The following is an 18,937-nucleotide window of genomic DNA, read 5'->3' on the forward strand; positions in this document are numbered from 1 at the left end:
AAACAACAAAAAGACATCCAAGTTTCGGCAACGTGCTACTTAAAGCCACCGTGGAAAAAAATTCAAGTAAATTGCAGTACTGAAAGCTAATTTGCTCATATAAGAGAAAGAGGAGAAAAGGAAATGGCAGCTTACCCTTGCTGCTTTGTGCTCGATGTGCAGGGAGTGACGAGGAAACACAAAAGAGCTCAACTAAACGTCTGAAAAGCAAACTCGCCCCACAAATCTGGAGAAACAAAAGTGAAAGCATACAAACCAGTCACGTGTGCTGAGCTTCGTGGGTGATCTGTATGTGTCTCTCTTGATCACTGGGATGTGACTTTTGGAAACAGGCATTTCCAGTCGAAAAAGTGAATTTTTCCTTTCAAAACTGAAAGAGCAACATTGAAATACAGCTCGGTGTTCTCGTTTATCTGGAACCAGTCAAGAAAATTCTAAAAATAGTTTGACTTTCAATTATTATCTCCATGTTAATTGAAGTATTCCATAATCTAAATATGTATCCAGATACCGTGCTAGCAGTGCACTGTGGTTTGTCTAAATGTCTGGTCTGCAATATGAGGGGGTCATTGGGCACTGCCCCCCATCCCCCCGCTGAAATATGCTCGGACCCACCCAGGTGCCAGGCCAGATAATTGACTGGCTGTGCACACCCAGGCCCACCCATGGCTCCGCCCCTGGTGTGTGCGTTTGTTGTTGCTCCAATGAAGCACACAACAGGAAGGGAAATAAGCTGCCATGTCCTTTCAAACCTTTTCCTCCTCTTCGTGTTAGAAAGTTAGCTTTGGGTAATGGATTTCACTTTGGTTTTGTTTCATGGGGCGTTACTTAGCACAATGGTGAAAGATCAAATCAAAGTTTATTTTTTGTTGGTTTGGCCTGTGAGGCGCTTTGTTTCACCTTGTCACATTGAACTGCTTTTTTTGTCTTGTGTGGCAAATGGCTTGTGTGATCACAGATAACTGAGCGGTTGAGGCTGGGGCGGAGCAGTCATCCAGTGAAGTCTGAAACCACACGAAAAGCTCACCTCATCCAAGAAGGAAGTGCACTTGTCTTTAAAACACATTCTATCCCAATGACATATTTATATGTCATTTCACATTGGGTCTACAAAAGTCTGATACTGAATGACTTAAGGTGAGGACCCAATCAGAAGCACGGCTGACCTCTGACCCTGTTTCCTTGAGAATGTGTCAAATGCGAGAAAAGAACCAAATCATCTGCCGACTTCTTTTCTGTTCAACGATTCCTCTGTACGCAATCCTTTGTGACTTTGATTTCCCCCAAAAGATTTAGTCACCAATTATTAATGCAAAAATAAGTGCACTTTATTTTGTACTTTAATCTGTGTTGAAAATTATTAGAGTAAAACAGAGTACAGGTGGGTGCAAAAAAAAATAAAAATGTCAAGGTAAAATCTATTTATTTCAGTCATTTGTTTGAAAAAGTGAAACTTGTTTTTTATATTAGTTCACCACACAAAGTGACACATTTCAGGCCTTTATCTAAAAATAATAAGAATAAATTTTATTTGAAAGTGCTTTCATAGTACTCAAAGACACTTTCCAACAACAATAAGAATTACAGGAAAAAAAACATGCAGTTTAAAGCAAAAATATACACAAATTTCAATATGCACTTTGTGTTTCCGTTTTGATGATTATGGCAGAACGATACAAAAAAAAAAAAAAAAAATCAATCAATTCATTTTCAATGGGTTCCAGTCAGGCGAGTTTGCTGTCCAATCAAATCGTGTTATTCCATGGCTATTAAAGTAGATATTGGTCATTTTGTGAACAGGTGCCAAATGCTGCTGGAAATTCAAATCCTTGTCCCCCAAAAGCTCTTGCCGCCGTGCGTATGTTGTGCTTAGTGATGTACTGAGACCAGCCTCAGTCCCTCCTTATGAAGCGCTAATCAGTCATAGGTGACCATGTAGGACCTTGATTAGTTTCACCAATCCATGATACTCATGTACTACTTACTTATCCCTTGTCTGACCTTGAACCTCTCTAAAATGGTTCCTGGCATGAAGAGGTCAAAGGTAAAAGTTTTATGCATTTTGCGCTTCCTTGTACTGTTTCTACTTTTGACCAATTGTGCACTTCATTCAATGCCAAAGTCGGACAAAAACAGGCCAAAGCAGTTTGAGGCTTGGCTTCACAGCTCCAGCTCAGGTCGAAAAAAAAAATATCCATGATTGACGTCGCCGCGGGAGAAATGCTCTAACGGCAGAGGCTTTTTAAAGATCATTATCTGGCTAATTTACAATTTGAACCTGCTGTGGACACGCTTCAAATGCAGCAGTAGTACGTAGCCAATGTGCGTGTTTACTTGCATTGCGAGTCTCGGGCTGGATTTGTCATATTGTATAATTATTTGGGTTCAACAGCCAGCCAGAGGTCGTAGTCAAGTTACTTATTTATTTTCTACACTTCCCCTCCTTCCTGGCCTACGAAATAAAAGCATAACCGCAAACCCCTATACACAGCAAGCTTGTCGTATTTCCGGAAGTAGTGAACGCCAAAAGAAGTGCATGAACTCCACCTTGATGTGCCAGCGTCATGCTTGAGTGCTGCAGCTTAATATACTCGTGGACACAAGTTGTATTGCATTTACTTTTATTAAGGATCTGGAAGGTGGCGGCTAAGGGAGAACGTGGGTGAGTAGCTTGCTTATGCTTACTTTGCAGCAACGAGCTGCGTGGTGCATGCCACAATCCCTATAACAGCAGTTGTCGCTCGCACCGACGCGGGAGTAGAAAGAAGCCTGAAAAGATGCCCTTCACCTAGTAGGCTGAGATGAATTTTGGCCACCTCCCGAGCACGTCACACGCACAGGAGGGCCGATAGTGGGCCGGACTAAAATACACCTCCGGTCATGCTTAATTAAGCCATTTTTTAAAAATTTGTCGCCGGACCCATTCTATTTCTGATTTAGGTACGCAAATCTGAAAACAAAAAATGGGGTGTTTTTTGTTTTTCAATAATTGGAGCTGGTTTAAAAAATAAAATACAAGCCATTTTACATAAAAATATAGCCATTGAAATGGATTATGTATCGTTTTCCTGATATTTTTTGTATTCCCAGATAACTGCGAAGAATCCAAAATATGTTAATCCAAAATGCGAAATTGCAGGGATATTTTAAAATCTCGATTACAATGTGTCAGGTTCACACTAAGTGAGACATTAGTAAACAATGTACACAATGAGGAGAGAAGACACTCTACAACAATATTGTCTTTTTACTTGCAAGGAGAGCGCAGGGAAGTGTACGATTAAGATTCCTAAAGCCCTCTGCCCGGCTCCCGCGTCTCCTCGCTTTTTATTTTCTTCGGAGTCCCTGATTACAAAGGTGTTCCAGCTCTAAGGGAAAGGGGAGCGAAAGCAGCTGGAACACTATGAACTTGTTTTGTATACGTGTGTGTGTTTGTGTGAGCCATTAGCATACATATGTGGAAGCAAGGCACATCAAGCAAGTTAGGCGTCGATTTGGAAAAAGCTAAAGCTAAACCCACGAGTTAATAAAGCTAACAGGCCTTGTCCACAAGAATCCAACACATGAATAATAACATACATTATCCCCCCCTGTTTTTATATAATATAAAGCTAAACCTACAAAGCTAACAAGCTTAATTATGAAAGATCTAACACATGAATCAGTATATACATCATTCTTCTTACATTCCCCTCTGTTTTTCTTACATTTGCACAGTCCATTGTTATTGTTTTATTCTGTCCCAAGGACTCAGCGTCTTACCACAGGATGCTCTTCGATAAGAGCATCGTTCCTGTTTTGCGGCTGCGTCCTACTCACATTCCACTTTCTTCACAAGCAACTTCAACTTACACAATTAAAACAAGTTTATAGTGCTGAAAAATGATTCTATCAAAAACAAATATATTTACCCCTCTTACTTCTTATGAAAACAAAATATTTACCCTCAGAAGCACCGTTAATCCGTATTCATAGTCACCTAAATCTGGAAATGAATCAGCTATGTAACAATCATCATCATCATCACCTTTAATGTCACGATCCAGTAAAGGATACAATTGAGCCATTTGGTTCCAAATGGGGGGGGGGGAGTGCTGTTGTCGTCAATCTGTTAAGGAGAGAGCGTAGACAAGGAATACAACAAATAATATCCACACAAGGTCAAGAAGCTGCAAAAACAGCGAATGATACCGAAATTGAGGAGACCAGAGCTTCGCATTTTCCCAAGGCATTCATCCAGGAGTCCCACATGGATCGTGGGACAGAGTGTTCCTTCATCCTGCCATTCAAGGGATCAGGATCCTTCTACGGCCTCGGTGGGGCTGCCATCTGCAGCTGTTTTTGTTGGGAACGAATGTGCAGAACTGCTCTCCAATAATAGCACATTCTCCTCTCCCAACCAACAACACATCAACAACCGTCGTGTTTTGGAACGCCAGAAGCTAGGTGGCTGATAGCTGTTCATGCACAGCTTCAAACCCACTCTGTGTCCAATTGCCCAATTTTTGTATGTTGCAATGGATGTAGTTGATCCTGTCTACGTTCTTGCTATGTTTTTAACACCACCAACAAAAGGAAGGACTCAAATCCTGCTATTATCTGATCCACTAGTAATTTGTACGCACTCTGAACCCCACGGGGAACACCAATGGCATCAATGCATGTTGGATCATCTTGGTTTTGCCAATTTACGGCTCTTTTCTGATGTTGCCAATGTTTTGCCATGGCAGTGGATCATTTAGTTGTTAACTTTTGTACAGGCATGGGATGTACAGACACAAGTAATAACAAAGTCACCAGAGCACAAAGGTCTGTTACATTTATGGGTAAAAAACATTTCAAACAGTCGAGCATCTCAGCACCACCACCAGCTGTCCCGTCTTGGCTCCAATCATCTTTCTTTCTTCAAGAGGGAGAGGTTACCAGCACTTCACCTCTCTATGTGGTGCAACTAAAGGTGTTCTCTTCCTGTACTTGATCAAATGTGTGTGTTGCACAATGCTCTTGTGCCAGTTCTCTCTCCTGCCTCTTCAGGAAAGGCAAGGGAAGGACAGCCCACCTTTGGTTCAGATCGCATCTCATACTCCCGTCGACGTAAGAGGGAGCCTGGATAGTCAGTGACTGTGCGATGGCCAGGCCTTGTGACTCCACAACTCCAAAACAGCTGGGGTTGTCCCAAGTCCTCACAGCAGTCAAGGTTGTCAACACCACTTGGAATGGCCTTCCCATTGCAGCCTGGACCAACACTTGGGGTTTCACAAGGTCTGATGGGAGGCTGGCCTTCTTGTAGGGGAAGAGATTCATCTGGCATTTCATGAGACAGTTTCACTTCCTCATCGTAGACCATAAACATTTTCCTCATATAGTTACTTCAGTCAATGTCTTCCATTCGCCCAGGACCTAATGGGTTATTTATAATGGGTAACATAAATAGTCTTCGATACAGAATTTCAAACGGACGGTCTTTTATTTATTTATTTATTTATTTTTTTAATCTTCTTACAGTGCAGCTTGTTCTTTTCACCAGTCATGCACTTTAACTGGATAACCAAAAGATTTGTCCCGTTATTCAACAATCTTTACAAAATGACTTCCATTATCACTCCAAATCATTTGTGGTATACCGTACTGATATATTTACACAATGTCCTTGTCACAGTAATAGTGCAATTTCAACCCAGTTTGAGAACACATTAATTAGCATTAGGCAATATTAGTATAGTCCTATTTTGTTCAGCCGAATAATAAAAACCCACCTAAAGGATACTGTGCTTGTATGTGTAAGTAGCATTTCTTTCTGAATTACGGTTTATACAAGTCAAATGCTCGACATCGATATGCAGCAAAGCGATGTTCCACAATCTATACCCTCCTTCCCCACTGAAGAGACGTGACAAGGCCCACGACTCTTAATTGCTACCCACGTAAACAGGCCTTATGGAAGGATGGGGTCACCTTCTTTACTACATATGATTCAACATTTCCTATTACCCAGTTATTTTCCCAAAAGGTTCACTCACTATTTTGCATGTCTGTCAGTATTGCGTCATCGAGTGGCGTGTTATCATCTGGTATTTGGTCTACTGAAAGTACGCCATAAATGCCAACAGATGTTCCTTCCGTGTGTGTGTGTGTGTGTGTTTTGTCTCATTACTGTTTGAGAAAAATGTAACCTTCTCTTGCTACCCCGTTTGCGTAATGTTGTCTAAGCGTTATTCCATCATGAAAAGTACTTGCCATGTCTTTCACGCGTACACATTGTCTAAGCGTTATCTTATTATGAAAAGTACTTCCCGTTATATTAATGCATTATCTCTGTCTATTTTCTGCTGTCCCATTAATTATTCCCACCAATCCAGCACTTCGAGGGTGGTAAGCACCAAGATTCTCAGATCAATGTGAACCATCACTCCTATTTTCTCCACAATTTGGTCAACAAAACGGGTACCACCATCATTGTACGTATTTTAGAAATGCCATATCTGGAGATGATATCCCTGCAAAGTGCTTTTGCCACCGTCAACGCGTCTGAATGTTTGGTATAGGGAATAGTTCTAGCCATTGTGAAAAAGCATCTATGATGACCAAACAATAATTTTCTCCTTACTTCGGTTCAATTAAAAAAATAATAATAATAAAAATAAATGAACATATGAATAAGATGAAATGGATATTGTGGTAAAGTGTTACTTGGTCTCAAGTTACCTAGTATACTGTGTCTTGCACATGACAAGCATGCCCTACAGAAAGTATTGGAATCAGAATCAAAATCATAAGTCGTATAATGTTGACTCATTAGGATCATTCAACTCAGCAGCCCATTCGTATGGATATTTAGGTAAAATAAGTAATCTGTTTGGCCATACATAGATGTCACCTGTTAATGTCGCACCAGTGTGAGACAGCAACGTGCGCTCAAGCGTGTTTGTATTTGCTCATTGTCACGTCACGTAACCCGCGACTCCCACCTGCAACTGGTGCATACCATTGCAAGAGGGGTTGGGGTGGGGGCTGGGGGGATCAATGCCACAATCCCTATAACAGCAGTTGTCGCTCGCACCGACGCGGGAGTAGAAAGAAGCCTGAAAAGATGCCTTTCACTGAGTAGGCTGAGATGAATTTTCGCCACCTCCCGAGCACGTCACACGCACACGAGTGCCGATAGTGGGCCGGACTAAAATACACCTCCGGTCATGCTTAGTTAAGCCATTTCTTAAAATTTGTCGCCGAACCCATTCTATTTCCAATTTAGGTACGCAAATCTGAAAACAAAAAACGGGGTGTTTTTTGTTTTTCAATAATTGGAGCTGGTTTAAAAAATAAAATACAAGCCATTTTGCATAAAAATATAGCCATTGAATTGGATTATGTATCGTTTTCCTGATATTTTTTTTATTCCCAGATAATTGCGAAGAATCCAAAATATGTTAATCCAAAATGCGAAAGTGCAGGGATATTTTAAAATCTCGATTACAATGTGACCAGCGGTCCTTTTCCCGGAAGCAGTGCTTTAGCCTGTCTTTAACGTCAGTGCTAACAGAAGTAAATTCGGTTTGGCACGAATTTGAAGTCTGGGCGAGATGGTTGTTATGGTAGAGACTCATTGCATGAGCTAACCTTGAGGGGACGGGTCCGACTGCAGCCGGGGCGTTCCTGTAAGGATACAAGAACGGCCACTGGGCGTTCCTGTACGCGTTTTGTCGACCAATGAGAAGGATCCAGTTACAGCCGGGGTGTTCCCAACACGACACAGGGTGAGGGACGCGCAGTGGGTCCTCGTGACTTCACAACGTCCTAAGACATTCTCTTGCTCAGGAATGCACTGTTATCCAATTCACACGTATTTGACTGTAAGCCACGTTCCAAATTAAATGTTTGGAGTGTGCCGATTAGAAATTATTTAGTGAGTACAGCTACTCCACCAGGGGGCTGTCTATGCTAAAGTAACCTACTGTACTATCTGTAGTAGAAGCAGCGGCAGGATGGGAAGGAGAAAAACAGTGTATGGAACCAAGACGAATGTTGCGGCCATGTTCAATAAAAGCTACAGCAACCCACGAATATTTTCTTTGTTTTATTAAAAACATAACATGTAGGACATGCGTGTGCATTTTTAAGCCTGGGTCCAAATGACAACATGCCGCAGAGGTTGTGCCACCGGAACAAAATCAAAGGGCAGCCGAAGGACTTTTGCTGCTGGAGCAGAATCAGAGAGCAACCGAAGGCCTTGTGCCGTCGTAGCAGAATTCAAGGGCAGCCGCAGAGGTTAAGCCGCCGGAACAGAGTCAGTGGGCAGCCGAAGGCCTTGCGCCGCCAGAGCAGAGTCAGAGGGCAGCCGAAGACCTTGTTCCGCCATAGCAGGATCGGAAGGAATCTGCAAAGCTTGCGCCTCTGGGGAAGAGTCAGAGCCTGGTGGTACTGAGGAGCCAGGATGGGGGCCTGGCACTGCAGAGGAACCAGCATGTTAGCCTGTAGTTGCCAAGGTGCCGGGAAGAGGGCACGGCACTGCTGAGGCACAGGGTGCATGGGAGCCTGTAGTTGCCGAGGTGCCAGGAAGGGGGGCTGGCACTGCCGAGGCATCAGGACGGGGGCCCGCATTTGCTGAGGCGCCGGGAAGGGGGCCTGGCACTGCAGAGGAGCCGGCGTGGGAGCCTGTAGTTGCCGAGGTGCCGGGAAGAGGGCATGGCACTGGTGAGGCACTGGGACGGGGGCCGGCAATTGCTGAGGCGCCGGGAAGGGGCCCTGCCTCATCATCAGCCTGCCACCATAGAGGTTGGGACGCACACGAGACAGGAGGGCTTGGAAGTACAGATAGTGAGGAAGGTAAACTAGAAGAACGGGACTAGGTGAAGTAGTACGCAGTGAACAAGGTGTCGAAAAAGGCGGGGAGTGTTGTGGCTTGGGTAAAGGTTCGTAATGACGTGACTTGGAGAAGGCTGAATTATGGGAGGAACCAGAATCTCTACTCAGACGCCTACGTTGGCCACCCCGTAGGGGTCCCGTGTAAATGGCCAACCGGGCACCCAATGAAATGACTGAAGGGAAGGGTTCAGCCGTAGACACTAAGGGTACAGGTTCGGAATGACGCGACTTGGAAAAAGTGGACTTACGGGAGGAACCAGAACCTCTACTCTGGCGTCTACGTTGGCCACCCCGCGGGGGTCCCGTGTAAATGGCCAACCGGGCACCCAAGCCATGGTCTGATGGAAAGTGGAAAGACACTAAGAGATCATCATGAGAAAAACGTGACAAAAACTGACAAGGGCTTGAACAGTGACTGAGGAAGGGACTCGGAAAACCAAAATCAGAGTCCAAATCTGAATCGGAAACTAAGGGATCATCATCTTAATAACCTGACAAAAACTCAATGTGTCAGAATCAGAATCATAAAGGAGATTAACCGAATCATGGCCATCTTTAGAGTCAGAAAAATCTGAGTCTAAAAACAAAACATCGGGTATTAAACTAGAAGGGGACTGTACAAAATTAGGTAGCTGGACCAATCCGACATTGGCCAACTGTGACCGACACTTACCCCCTGTGGCTTTGGGCCGGTAGTCAGCTCAGCGGCGGTAGTCACTATTCCTCATGGTTAGAAAAAGCCAACCGGAAAGCTATTGGCCGGGGGCGGATTATAAAAACTCAAACCATGCAATCATCTATATTTTCCGCTCACTCCCACGCATAGTAAACCCTCATGTTCTTGGCACAGTATCGTGAAATACGTACATTGTCAACCCTCGCTCTTGTACTTGTAAGAAGATAAAGGCAGCAACGGCGTGCTCACTGTTTGTCCGCATTTGTCACTTCCCGTACGTGCTACGAGCGCTGATTTGCTTGCTAACAGCCAATCAGAGTGACCAAATGTCACGACTCACGACGCCGATTCAACATGATGAAACGCCCACCAGACGCTTCCTGAGGGATTACGACGCCACGACGATGGTCACTACACCAATCAGACGGCACAATCAGACGCCCCGACACTTACCGATGTCCGATTGGTGTATCTCGGCCTTTACTGGCTTGTAGAGCAATAAAATTGTTGCTATGGTTAGCTCGACTTCTTCTTTTTCACAGTGCACGCGTAAATAAACAAGTACACAAGGCAGAAAAAATGCCTCAATCATTTTTTTAACCGTGCTACTCAAATAACTTGACCGTTTCAGCCCGAGTATGTATGCAGTGGTGGTTATTTTAACGTGCTCTATAAATACAGTTGAGATTAGTTGAATCTTGTACCATAAAAATGAACATTCAAACATTTTCCTCACTGTGTTTTCTTGTGTGAACTGTTAAATCACAATTTCTAGAAAATCTTTTCCCACAATCTGAGCAGGCAAAATGTTTTTCTCCAGTGTTTGTCCTTGTGTCTCTTCTTAAAGCTTCCTTTTGAGAAAATATTTTATCACAAACTGAGATAGCAAAAGGTTTTTCTCCAGTGTGTCTTCTTGTATGTTGTGTTAACTTTGTCTTCATTGAGAATCTTTTCCCACAATCTGAGCAGACAAAAGGTTTTTCCCCAGTGTGCGTTCTTAAGTGTCTTTTTAAATTTTTCCTGAGATAAAATCTTTTCACACAAACTGAGCATGCAAAAGGTTTTTCTCCGGTGTGTTTTCTTGTGTGAACTGTTAAATCATCATTTCTCAAGAATCTCTTACCACAATCTGAGCAGGCAAAAGGTTTTTCTCGAGTGTGTGTTCTTGTGTGTGTTGTTAAATTTCCCGTGGTCGAGAATTTTTTACCACAAACCGAGCAGGCAAAAGGTTTTTCTCCAGTGTGTGTTCTTGCATGCCTCGTTAAGTCTGCCTTTCTGGAAAATGTTTTACCGCAAACTGAGCAGGCAAAAGGTTTTTCTCCAGTGTGTGTTCTTGTGTGTGTTGTTAAATTTCCCTTTCTCGAGAATCTTTTATCACAAACTGAGCAGGCAAAAGGTTTTTCTCCTGTGTGCATTGTTTTTGTGTGTTCTTCCAAGGTTGACTTTTTGACAAAAGTATTGTCACGCTGAGAAAGTTTGACACATTTGGTGTCAGTGTGACATGCCATCTCACCTTTTGAATGTTTATCATCTTTACCGTCACTGGTGTCACAAAAGTGTGACGTTATGCCGTCACCATCTAAAAGTGGAGCTAAGAGGCCGTCAGATTGTGATCCTCCATGGTGTTCTCCATCACCTTCTTCACTCTTCACACTGACACCAGTCAGTGGAAAATTGGTGATTTCATCCTCCTGCTCTTCTTTAATGTGAGGAAGCTTTGGCTCCGCCTCTTCTTTAATCTGGGCAGATTCTGGCCCCTCCTCTTTTTTTATTTGGGTGAACTCTGGCTCCACCTCCTCTTTAATTTGGGCGGACTCTGGCTCCTGCTCCTCAGGATAGAAATATTCTTCACTGATGTCTGCAGGACACAAGAAAGAAAGAAAAGTATGGCCAGACATTGATGTCCATATATAATTCAGAAAGTTGACCTTACCGCATTGGCGGTGTGTTACTGGCTTTGTATAGCATGAACAGTTGCTGCTACAGTTAGCTTGGCTTCTTCTTCTTCAGTGTATATCACGCGTATATGAGCGGGTACAACAAGGCAGAAAAAGTGCCTCAATCATTTTATTTTAATCGAGGTACTCAAATTACTCGAAAACCCGTTTCAGCCCTAATATGTATGCAGCAGTGGTTGCTTTAATGTGCTCTATAAATACAGTTGAGATGTGTTGAATCTTGTACCATAAAATGAACATTCAAACAGTTTCTTCTCGGCCTGCATGATGTGTCTTTTGAACATCGCGATTGCGATTTGCGCATGCGCGATAGTCACATTGTAGGATGTGCAATGTTTTAACTTTTTTTCTTCTTAGAACACGCAAACCTTTGTATTGCTTAAATAAAGCAGCAAGCTACTCCGTGCTCTTACACAGCCTGTCTCGCTCCCTCCCTCTTTCCTGTCAATCAATCACCGGCCCCTCCCCCTCCACTCTGCTGTCTGCTCTGAAAACACTATAACAGGAGGAGACGACAGCGGCAGAAGCTGCAGTGGATTTAGTCCTCAAAAGAAAGTCAACATCCGAAATATGAAAGTATTTCGGCAATATAAAAAGGAAGATTCAGAACAAAAAAAAAAATCCTTTGCCACAACAGTGTCTCACCGTTGTTGCTGCAATCGCTGTCACAAGCCCCTGTATGAGCAGTTCAAACTAAGAAGTGGGACCCGAGGTGAAACTTCTACTCGAAAAACAATTAGACGCCTTCGCCAGCATAACTCCTTAAGATAAGAAGTACAAACAGCTCCGACAAATCACGTATGCAATATGTTTTACAGACCGTTTTAGTTATTGTTATATTTTGGTGAACAACTCAGGGGACTAATGCACCTGCTGTTTTAATATTTTTGTTCTAATTTGTTTACAACTTTGCTGCAGTTTCACAAAGTTTTTTTTATCTTATTGTTATATTTTTGTAAACAACTCAGGCGCTAGTACACCTGCTTTTAAGTTTTTTAATATTCTATAGTTTAGTTTAAAGGTGTTTATAAATCTGCTGCTGCTTTAGAGGTTTTTTATTTTCTTCTATTTTTTCACTGTGTTTTCTTGTGTGAACTGTTAAATCATTGTTGCTAGAGAATCTTTTACCACAAATTGAGCAGGCAAAAGGTTTTTCTCCAGTGTGTGTACTTGTATGCCTTGTTAATTCTGCCTTTCTGGAAATTGTTTTATTACAAACTGAGCAGGCTTTTTTTCTCCAGTGTGCATTGTTGCTGTGTATTTTTTCATGGTTGACTTTATGACAAAAGTTTTGTTACACTGAGAAAATTTGACACATTTGGTGTCGGTGTGACATGCTATCTCACCTTTTGAATGTTTATCATCTTTACCGTTACTGGTATCACAAAAGTGTGATGTTATGCCGTCACCATCTAAAAGCGTAACTAAGAGGCCGCCAGATTGTGATCCTCCACGGTGTTCTCCATCACCTTCTTCAGTCTTCACACTGACACCAGTCAATGGAAAATTGGTGATTTCACCCTCCTGTTCTTCTTTAATGTGTTGAGGCTTTGGCTCTGCCTCTTCTTTAATATGGGGAGCTTCTGGCCCCTCCTCTTTTTTTATTTGGGTTAACTCTGGTTCCACCTCCCCTTTAATTTGGGCGGACTCTGGCTCCTGCTCCTCAGGATGGAAATATTCTTCACTGACGTCTGCAGGACAAGAAAACAAGACAATCTTTACTCAGTCAAATCTCATAATGTCACCAATGCCGCTCTCTATGCCTCTACGTTAAAGGAATAAATAGTAACATAGACAAAAGATTCAGCCTGACATTTTTTAAAGTATAAAAAAAAGAAGAATACAGGCTTCATGTGTACATAATTAAACACAAAAAGAAAAAAAACATGTTAAACATTTAATGCAAGTGGTATTTGGTTGTATGCTTTTATACAGTAATAAAGTGTATATTGAGCAGTGAGCACTAACACATGAAGTTGTTTATAAACAAACGATGCGGTGGAATCAGAAACTGTAGCAGCAGCAGGTCGACTGCAGTTCTGAGATAAAGTGGAAAGGTAGGTGCAGGCAGTTGCCGCAACATCTTCAAGTCTTCAGATCCAAAGAGACTTTCACGATCAATATAAATAGTAAAGTAATAATTAAATCACCAATAACCGACCACCCAGTGCAATAAATAAATAAACATACATTCATTCATACTACAGACTAAGAGCGTACAAAGTCCACCACGAAGAGGAGAAAATATTTTATAAATTGGCTGTAGCAGGTATTTTGTGTTATTCATCTATAGATTTTAATCGTGTATATTGAGCGCGAACAAAAATAATAAGTTTATAAACACATACGAACAAAAACAAGCCGTTCATAAAAACATTGACGATGCCGTGGAGTGGGGAAAAAGTAGCGACAGCAGGTCGAATGGAGTTGCGACATCACCCGGCAGAAGGAGGAAATGCAAAGGCAGCTGCCCCGATTGGAAAAAATGCAAAGGCAGCTGCCTGGATTGTGGCAGCGGTCGTCGTATAAGCGGAAGTGACGTAAGGGCTGCCTCGACCGCTGCCACTGTTGCAGGTCGCGCTTGCTCTTTCTGAAAAAATGTAAATCTTCGTGAAAAGGAACCGATGGGTGAAGCGAGTCAGGAACCACGCAAAGTGCATGCACGGCAAAAACAGCCGATTCACGACAGGCAGCAGAACCGTTCATGGCAGAATAACCACAGCAATTTATTAATAATATATATAACCGTGATTATTATTTTTCCCATAATCATCCAGCCCTAACGCCTATAGTACCCGATACTGGATCTTAATAATGTTCTAATAATCGTAACGAAATTTGTAATAAGGGGAATTTGGTTAAAAAATTAGACTGTAGCCAGTGGTCACTAAACACGTGATAATGAGAAGTGAACAAAGCAAACCTGCTCTGCATAAGACAACTCGAGGTTCCAACTTGCAAAGGTGACGTTGCGGCTTGATGTCCTCTTCTGCTGCACAAAGTTCCTCCTTGAACTCTGCTGTCTTCTTTGCACACATTTTCACAGGACAATCACAACACTTTGCACTCGACCTCTTCTGAGCGACGTGTCGCTAATGCTAACAGCACGCGTGTCTTCTTGTTAGCGGCGAGCAAGCTAAGCTACGTTAGCCAGAGAAGTTTCAACGTGCATCCAGACGAGTTTATCCGGACACGACGATCTTATTAGTTCTGTGTTAGTCCAGTACAGTGGCGATGGACGAATGGATGAATCGTAGCTTTTGGCCGTTCAGTAGTAATTCAAGAAGAATGATTTAGTGAAGCGCATGTCGACTGCCCAAGCCACCATCTGCGGCGCCTACACAATCGACAGTGCGAATGCGCAGCATGCAGAGCGGCATTTACCAACGGGTTTACCTGGGTTTGAGCCCAGGGACCTACGGAAGTCGGGGGCCTATCACAATTGCTCCGGGCGTCACGTGACTGCCCGTATTTGTGTACATGTATTTGTTTTCGCAGCCAAGATGACAAGACTGTAGCTAGGGGCACCTAATCAGTCAATATTCTGTCCAAGTGAAGACGCATCTAACTTTGATAAAAGGACATAATGAGTGGACAGGTTGGAATATCACGGATGCGCCAGGAGTGCTTTTACAACAACGGCAGATGCATGGTGAGCCCTTGCTAAATTGTCTCGGAAGTTTACAAAGTCTGGGTAACGGGCCGTGTGGACTTTACGCTTACGAGCAGGATCAATCATGCAGGCTGCCTCGGAGCCAGGCTGGGTTGGCGGGCGGCTGTGGCGACGGCACACGCTCGCCTGCGGCCTCCAAAACGGTGGCTGCGGAGCGGAGCGAATGCCGGCTGAGGCTGGCCGGCCTCGCTCGGAGGGCGTAAGAAACGTGGCGCTCGACGTAATCCCCGTGGATAGATGGGGAGCTCATCTACGCAACCCCCGGTGCTGGAGAGCGAGAGCGACCCGCGGCTGGAGGAGCCATCCGCCTGTCTTCTTTTGCTATCCTGTAGAATGCTTGCCCCTTCTTTTGCTTCCTGTCTACCGTTGTCAAAGTGTGGCGTTTCCGTTAAGATAGTGGCAACTTTTCTACCCTGCCAAAATGGCCTTGTTTGTATTTGAAGCACTCGCATTGTGTTGTTTATGTCCGCAGTTGTTTGTTTTATCAATGCAATACTATTAAATTATGTAATCTTAATATAATTTTTCTAAATAATGATTAGATGAAAGTGCATTGCATGATGAATAAAATTGCATCCAAAAAATGTTAATACAACTTTTCAAGGTAAAATACAATACATTGATTAGATCATTGGCCTGTATCGTGAACAGTGAATACTAACTTTATGTCTGCTTGTGTTTTTATTTACAGATGGACATTTGGATGCATGTCTGAGCTTTCCTTTGTGTCCAGCATCTCCTTTCCTCCTGGCCAGTTCTGGTAAGTTTCATTTCCTCGAACTTGAAGGATACCTACATCAATCCTGTTACTCATTGGATGGACATGTTTACACAGTTTCAAGTGAGAATGCTCCATCCATGAGCAGAAGCGGCCCATTTCTTCCCGTTTCAAGTGAGGAAACCGGTGAGAACTCTCCAGCCACAAATAGAATCAGCACCTCTCGTCCTGAGTCTCCTGAGCTTCTCGCCCATCCTGATAAATGATCAGACCCTGAAAAAATTGTGAGGAAAACGACAGACTGGTGCGTGAGATAATTTGAGAAGGCAGAAGGCAAGACAGGGACTCCCAATTGGGCTTTCTGGCACTAATTTGCAAATAATTTTCATTTTCAAATCACTCATTTGTCGTTCGACAGAAATAAAAAGTTTCAATGCACCGGTATTTTTTTTATGACAGGTCACACAAAAACAAAAGATATCAAATCCTTTCGACTGCTGTCTTCAAAAACTCCATAATAGTTGAATGGGCATGCAGCCCCTCAGCTTCCTCTATTGTAGACTGCACTACCAGGCTGCTGCAGGACAATAGCGGCGTCAGCCCATTCTCCCAAGAAATCATCCCCAGCAGTTCACACAATTTATGTAACACACAAAAGACTTAACTTTTGCCAGGTGACAGTCATTGCATTTTAACAAGCATCACCACCTGCCCTTAAGTCTACCAAATGCATGTTCCACTGCTTGAGCAAGAAAAAGGTTTCTCAACCCTGTGGGTTCTTGTGTGTAGTTTTAATGTCTGTCTCTTGTGAGAATTTTAGGCTACAATCAGTGCAGGCAAACAGTTTCCCTCCAATGTGTCTTCTGGGTGTACTTTTGAAGTATGTATTCCGAGAGAATCTTTGGCCACAAACTGAGCAGGCAAACGGTTTCTCACCAATGTCAATTCTTTAATTTTTTTTCAGCTTCCCTTCCAAGAGAATCTTTGGCCACAGACTGTGCAGGCAAAAGGTTTATCCCCTGCATTAGTTCTTGTGTGTTTTGTCAAATTCTCTTACGAGAGAATATTTTACAACAAAGTGAGCAGGAAAAAGGTTTCTCTCCACTGTGTATTATCATGTGTAATTTCAAAAGGCTCTTATAAGCCAATGTTTTCCCATACTGATAACATTTCCAGGGTCTGTCGTCAGTCTGACATGTCATATCACCTTCAGGCTCTTCATCATCATAACCATCAGTGTGAGGAGCGTGTGACAACTTGTCGTCGCTCTCCAAAGAGGCCATCTGCTTGTGATCCTCCACAGGAGTTTCCATCACCTTCCCTTGTCATGTGTTGACATGAGCTGCTGCTTGGAGGCTCTGCCCATCTGCGTGCCTCATTTTGAGCTTCAGCTTCTCTCTTCAAAAGGACACCAGTCGATGGCAACTTACAAATATCCTCCGCCTGCTTTTTGATCAGGGCGGGCTCCTCTCCTTCCTCTTTCATGCAAGGGTGTTCTGGCTCTTCCTCTTTTTTAATGTAAAGGGACTGCTGATCCTTGTCCTCTTTAAAGTGGGGGACCGCTTTGTCCTCCTTTTCCTCTTTAATGTGACGGTGCTCTTGCTCCTGCCGCTCACAACAAATGTCTTCACTGATGTCTGCAAGACACATGCAGACAAACACACATGGTATTTTGGTTTACATTTGTAGTGAAGGTTATTATGAGAGCCACATTAATTAAGATAACTGCTTACTGTTAAACATTAACAGAGCTGGGCACTTGACCCTTTTTTACCGGTCCGTCCTCCGTCCGCGACCTGGGTACCTTTCTAGCCTCCTCACTCCGTCCTTATTCATAATAATGATCACCCCCGACCCCGTCCGTCCTCGTCCATTTAAAGCACTTTCGTCCATAGACAACACCGGAAAACATCATTTATACATGAAGAAGAGTCACACCGGACCGTATCTTTTCTGGCCTTAAACATTCACCACAAGGAAGACGGCAGCATAAAAATCACAATATACAGGAAACCCACACATACGGACCAGTACCTCCTCTGGACATCAGAACATCCCACAGCACACAAACTCTCTGTAGTAAGAACACTATACAATGGAACTAGCATCATAACAGACAATAAAGACAGATTGGAGGAAGAAAACCAAATACAACACGCTCTTACACTCTGCCAATACCCCAAATAAGCCATCAACAAAGGAAAATAACAAGCCAGACAGAACCAACAGCGGAAAAAAACAAGACAAAAACAAAACAAGTAATCGACAGTGAAAACAAGGACATCATAACACTTCCAATATATCAGAGTAATGACATGAGAAAACATCAAATACATACTGCAGTAAAACCACATCAAAAACTATGACAACAACTTGTGCATTCAAAAGACACCATAACACCCGGCAAAAATGCAACATAATTTACGAAATCCCAATGCAAATCATGCAATAAAACATACATTGGAGAAACTGGTCGAACTTTCAGCACCCGCAAAGAAGAGCATCAAACAGAAGGTGAAAAAGAAACAACAGGACATTACACCAAAACCTGTTCAGAAAGCTTAGCTGGCTTAAAATGTTTTTTCTTTTGAGTTTTATAGACATTTTAAATATGTTTTGTGTATTTAACATGAGGAAAATGGCCCAAAATGTGCAAATTAGTCTAAAAAAGCGATGTAAAAAAAGAATCATGATAAAATCATGATCATGATTTTATTTGTAAAAAACCATGACATATTTTTGCCATATTGCCCACCACTAATATATAGCAACCCTTGGATCCCTAAAGAGAGTCTCTGATGACTGATGCATAAGGTGTCTTTTATTTTAGTTGCAGCAGCATCATCAGGTTCACCATAGCACCGTCAAAACTGTGTGCCAGGATACACAAAACATAAAACAAGCAAGTCACCATACAGTCTACAGTCTTCACAGTACAATCCTCATAAGTTGTGCATCAATATTAAAACATCAAACACCCATTTACTCAAACTATTCCATAAACACTGATACAAAAACAGTTCAAACCAATCAAAGGAAACCGACAAACA

General features: G+C 42.8%; 1 protein-coding gene and 1 long non-coding RNA gene across 5 annotated transcripts in view; one reads left to right on the top strand and one right to left on the bottom strand.

Moving 5' to 3' along the window:
* Positions 1–3,273: 3,273 nt before the first annotated feature.
* LOC147127759 (uncharacterized) overlaps positions 3,274–18,937 on the bottom strand; it is a 32,409-nt gene continuing 16,745 nt past the window's right edge. For 3 of the 4 annotated variants that reach the window (XM_086020337.1, XM_086020335.1, XM_086020334.1), the window contains exons 2-4: positions 14,420–17,524; positions 12,843–13,187; positions 8,649–11,396 (exon numbers count right to left, since the gene is read on the bottom strand). In XM_086020337.1, coding sequence (XP_085876463.1) covers positions 10,258–11,396; positions 12,843–13,187; positions 14,420–14,534 — 1,599 coding nt within the window. In that variant the 5' untranslated portion in view covers positions 14,535–17,524 and the 3' untranslated portion in view covers positions 8,649–10,257. Of the gene's footprint in view, positions 11,397–12,842; positions 13,188–14,419; positions 17,525–18,937 lie in introns of all 4 variants that reach the window. The other variant, XM_086020338.1, reaches the window with a different exon arrangement.
* LOC147127760 (uncharacterized) lies at positions 14,721–18,935 on the top strand. Its single transcript, XR_015084198.1, has 3 exons — positions 14,721–15,148; positions 15,861–15,929; positions 16,005–18,935. It is a non-coding gene; the product is annotated as an uncharacterized LOC147127760 (long non-coding RNA).

Source organism: Filicampus tigris, chromosome 21 (assembly GCF_054856515.1).
Source record: "Filicampus tigris isolate MCC_2025a chromosome 21, RoL_Ftig_1.0, whole genome shotgun sequence".
Taxonomy (NCBI): domain Eukaryota; kingdom Metazoa; phylum Chordata; class Actinopteri; order Syngnathiformes; family Syngnathidae; genus Filicampus; species Filicampus tigris.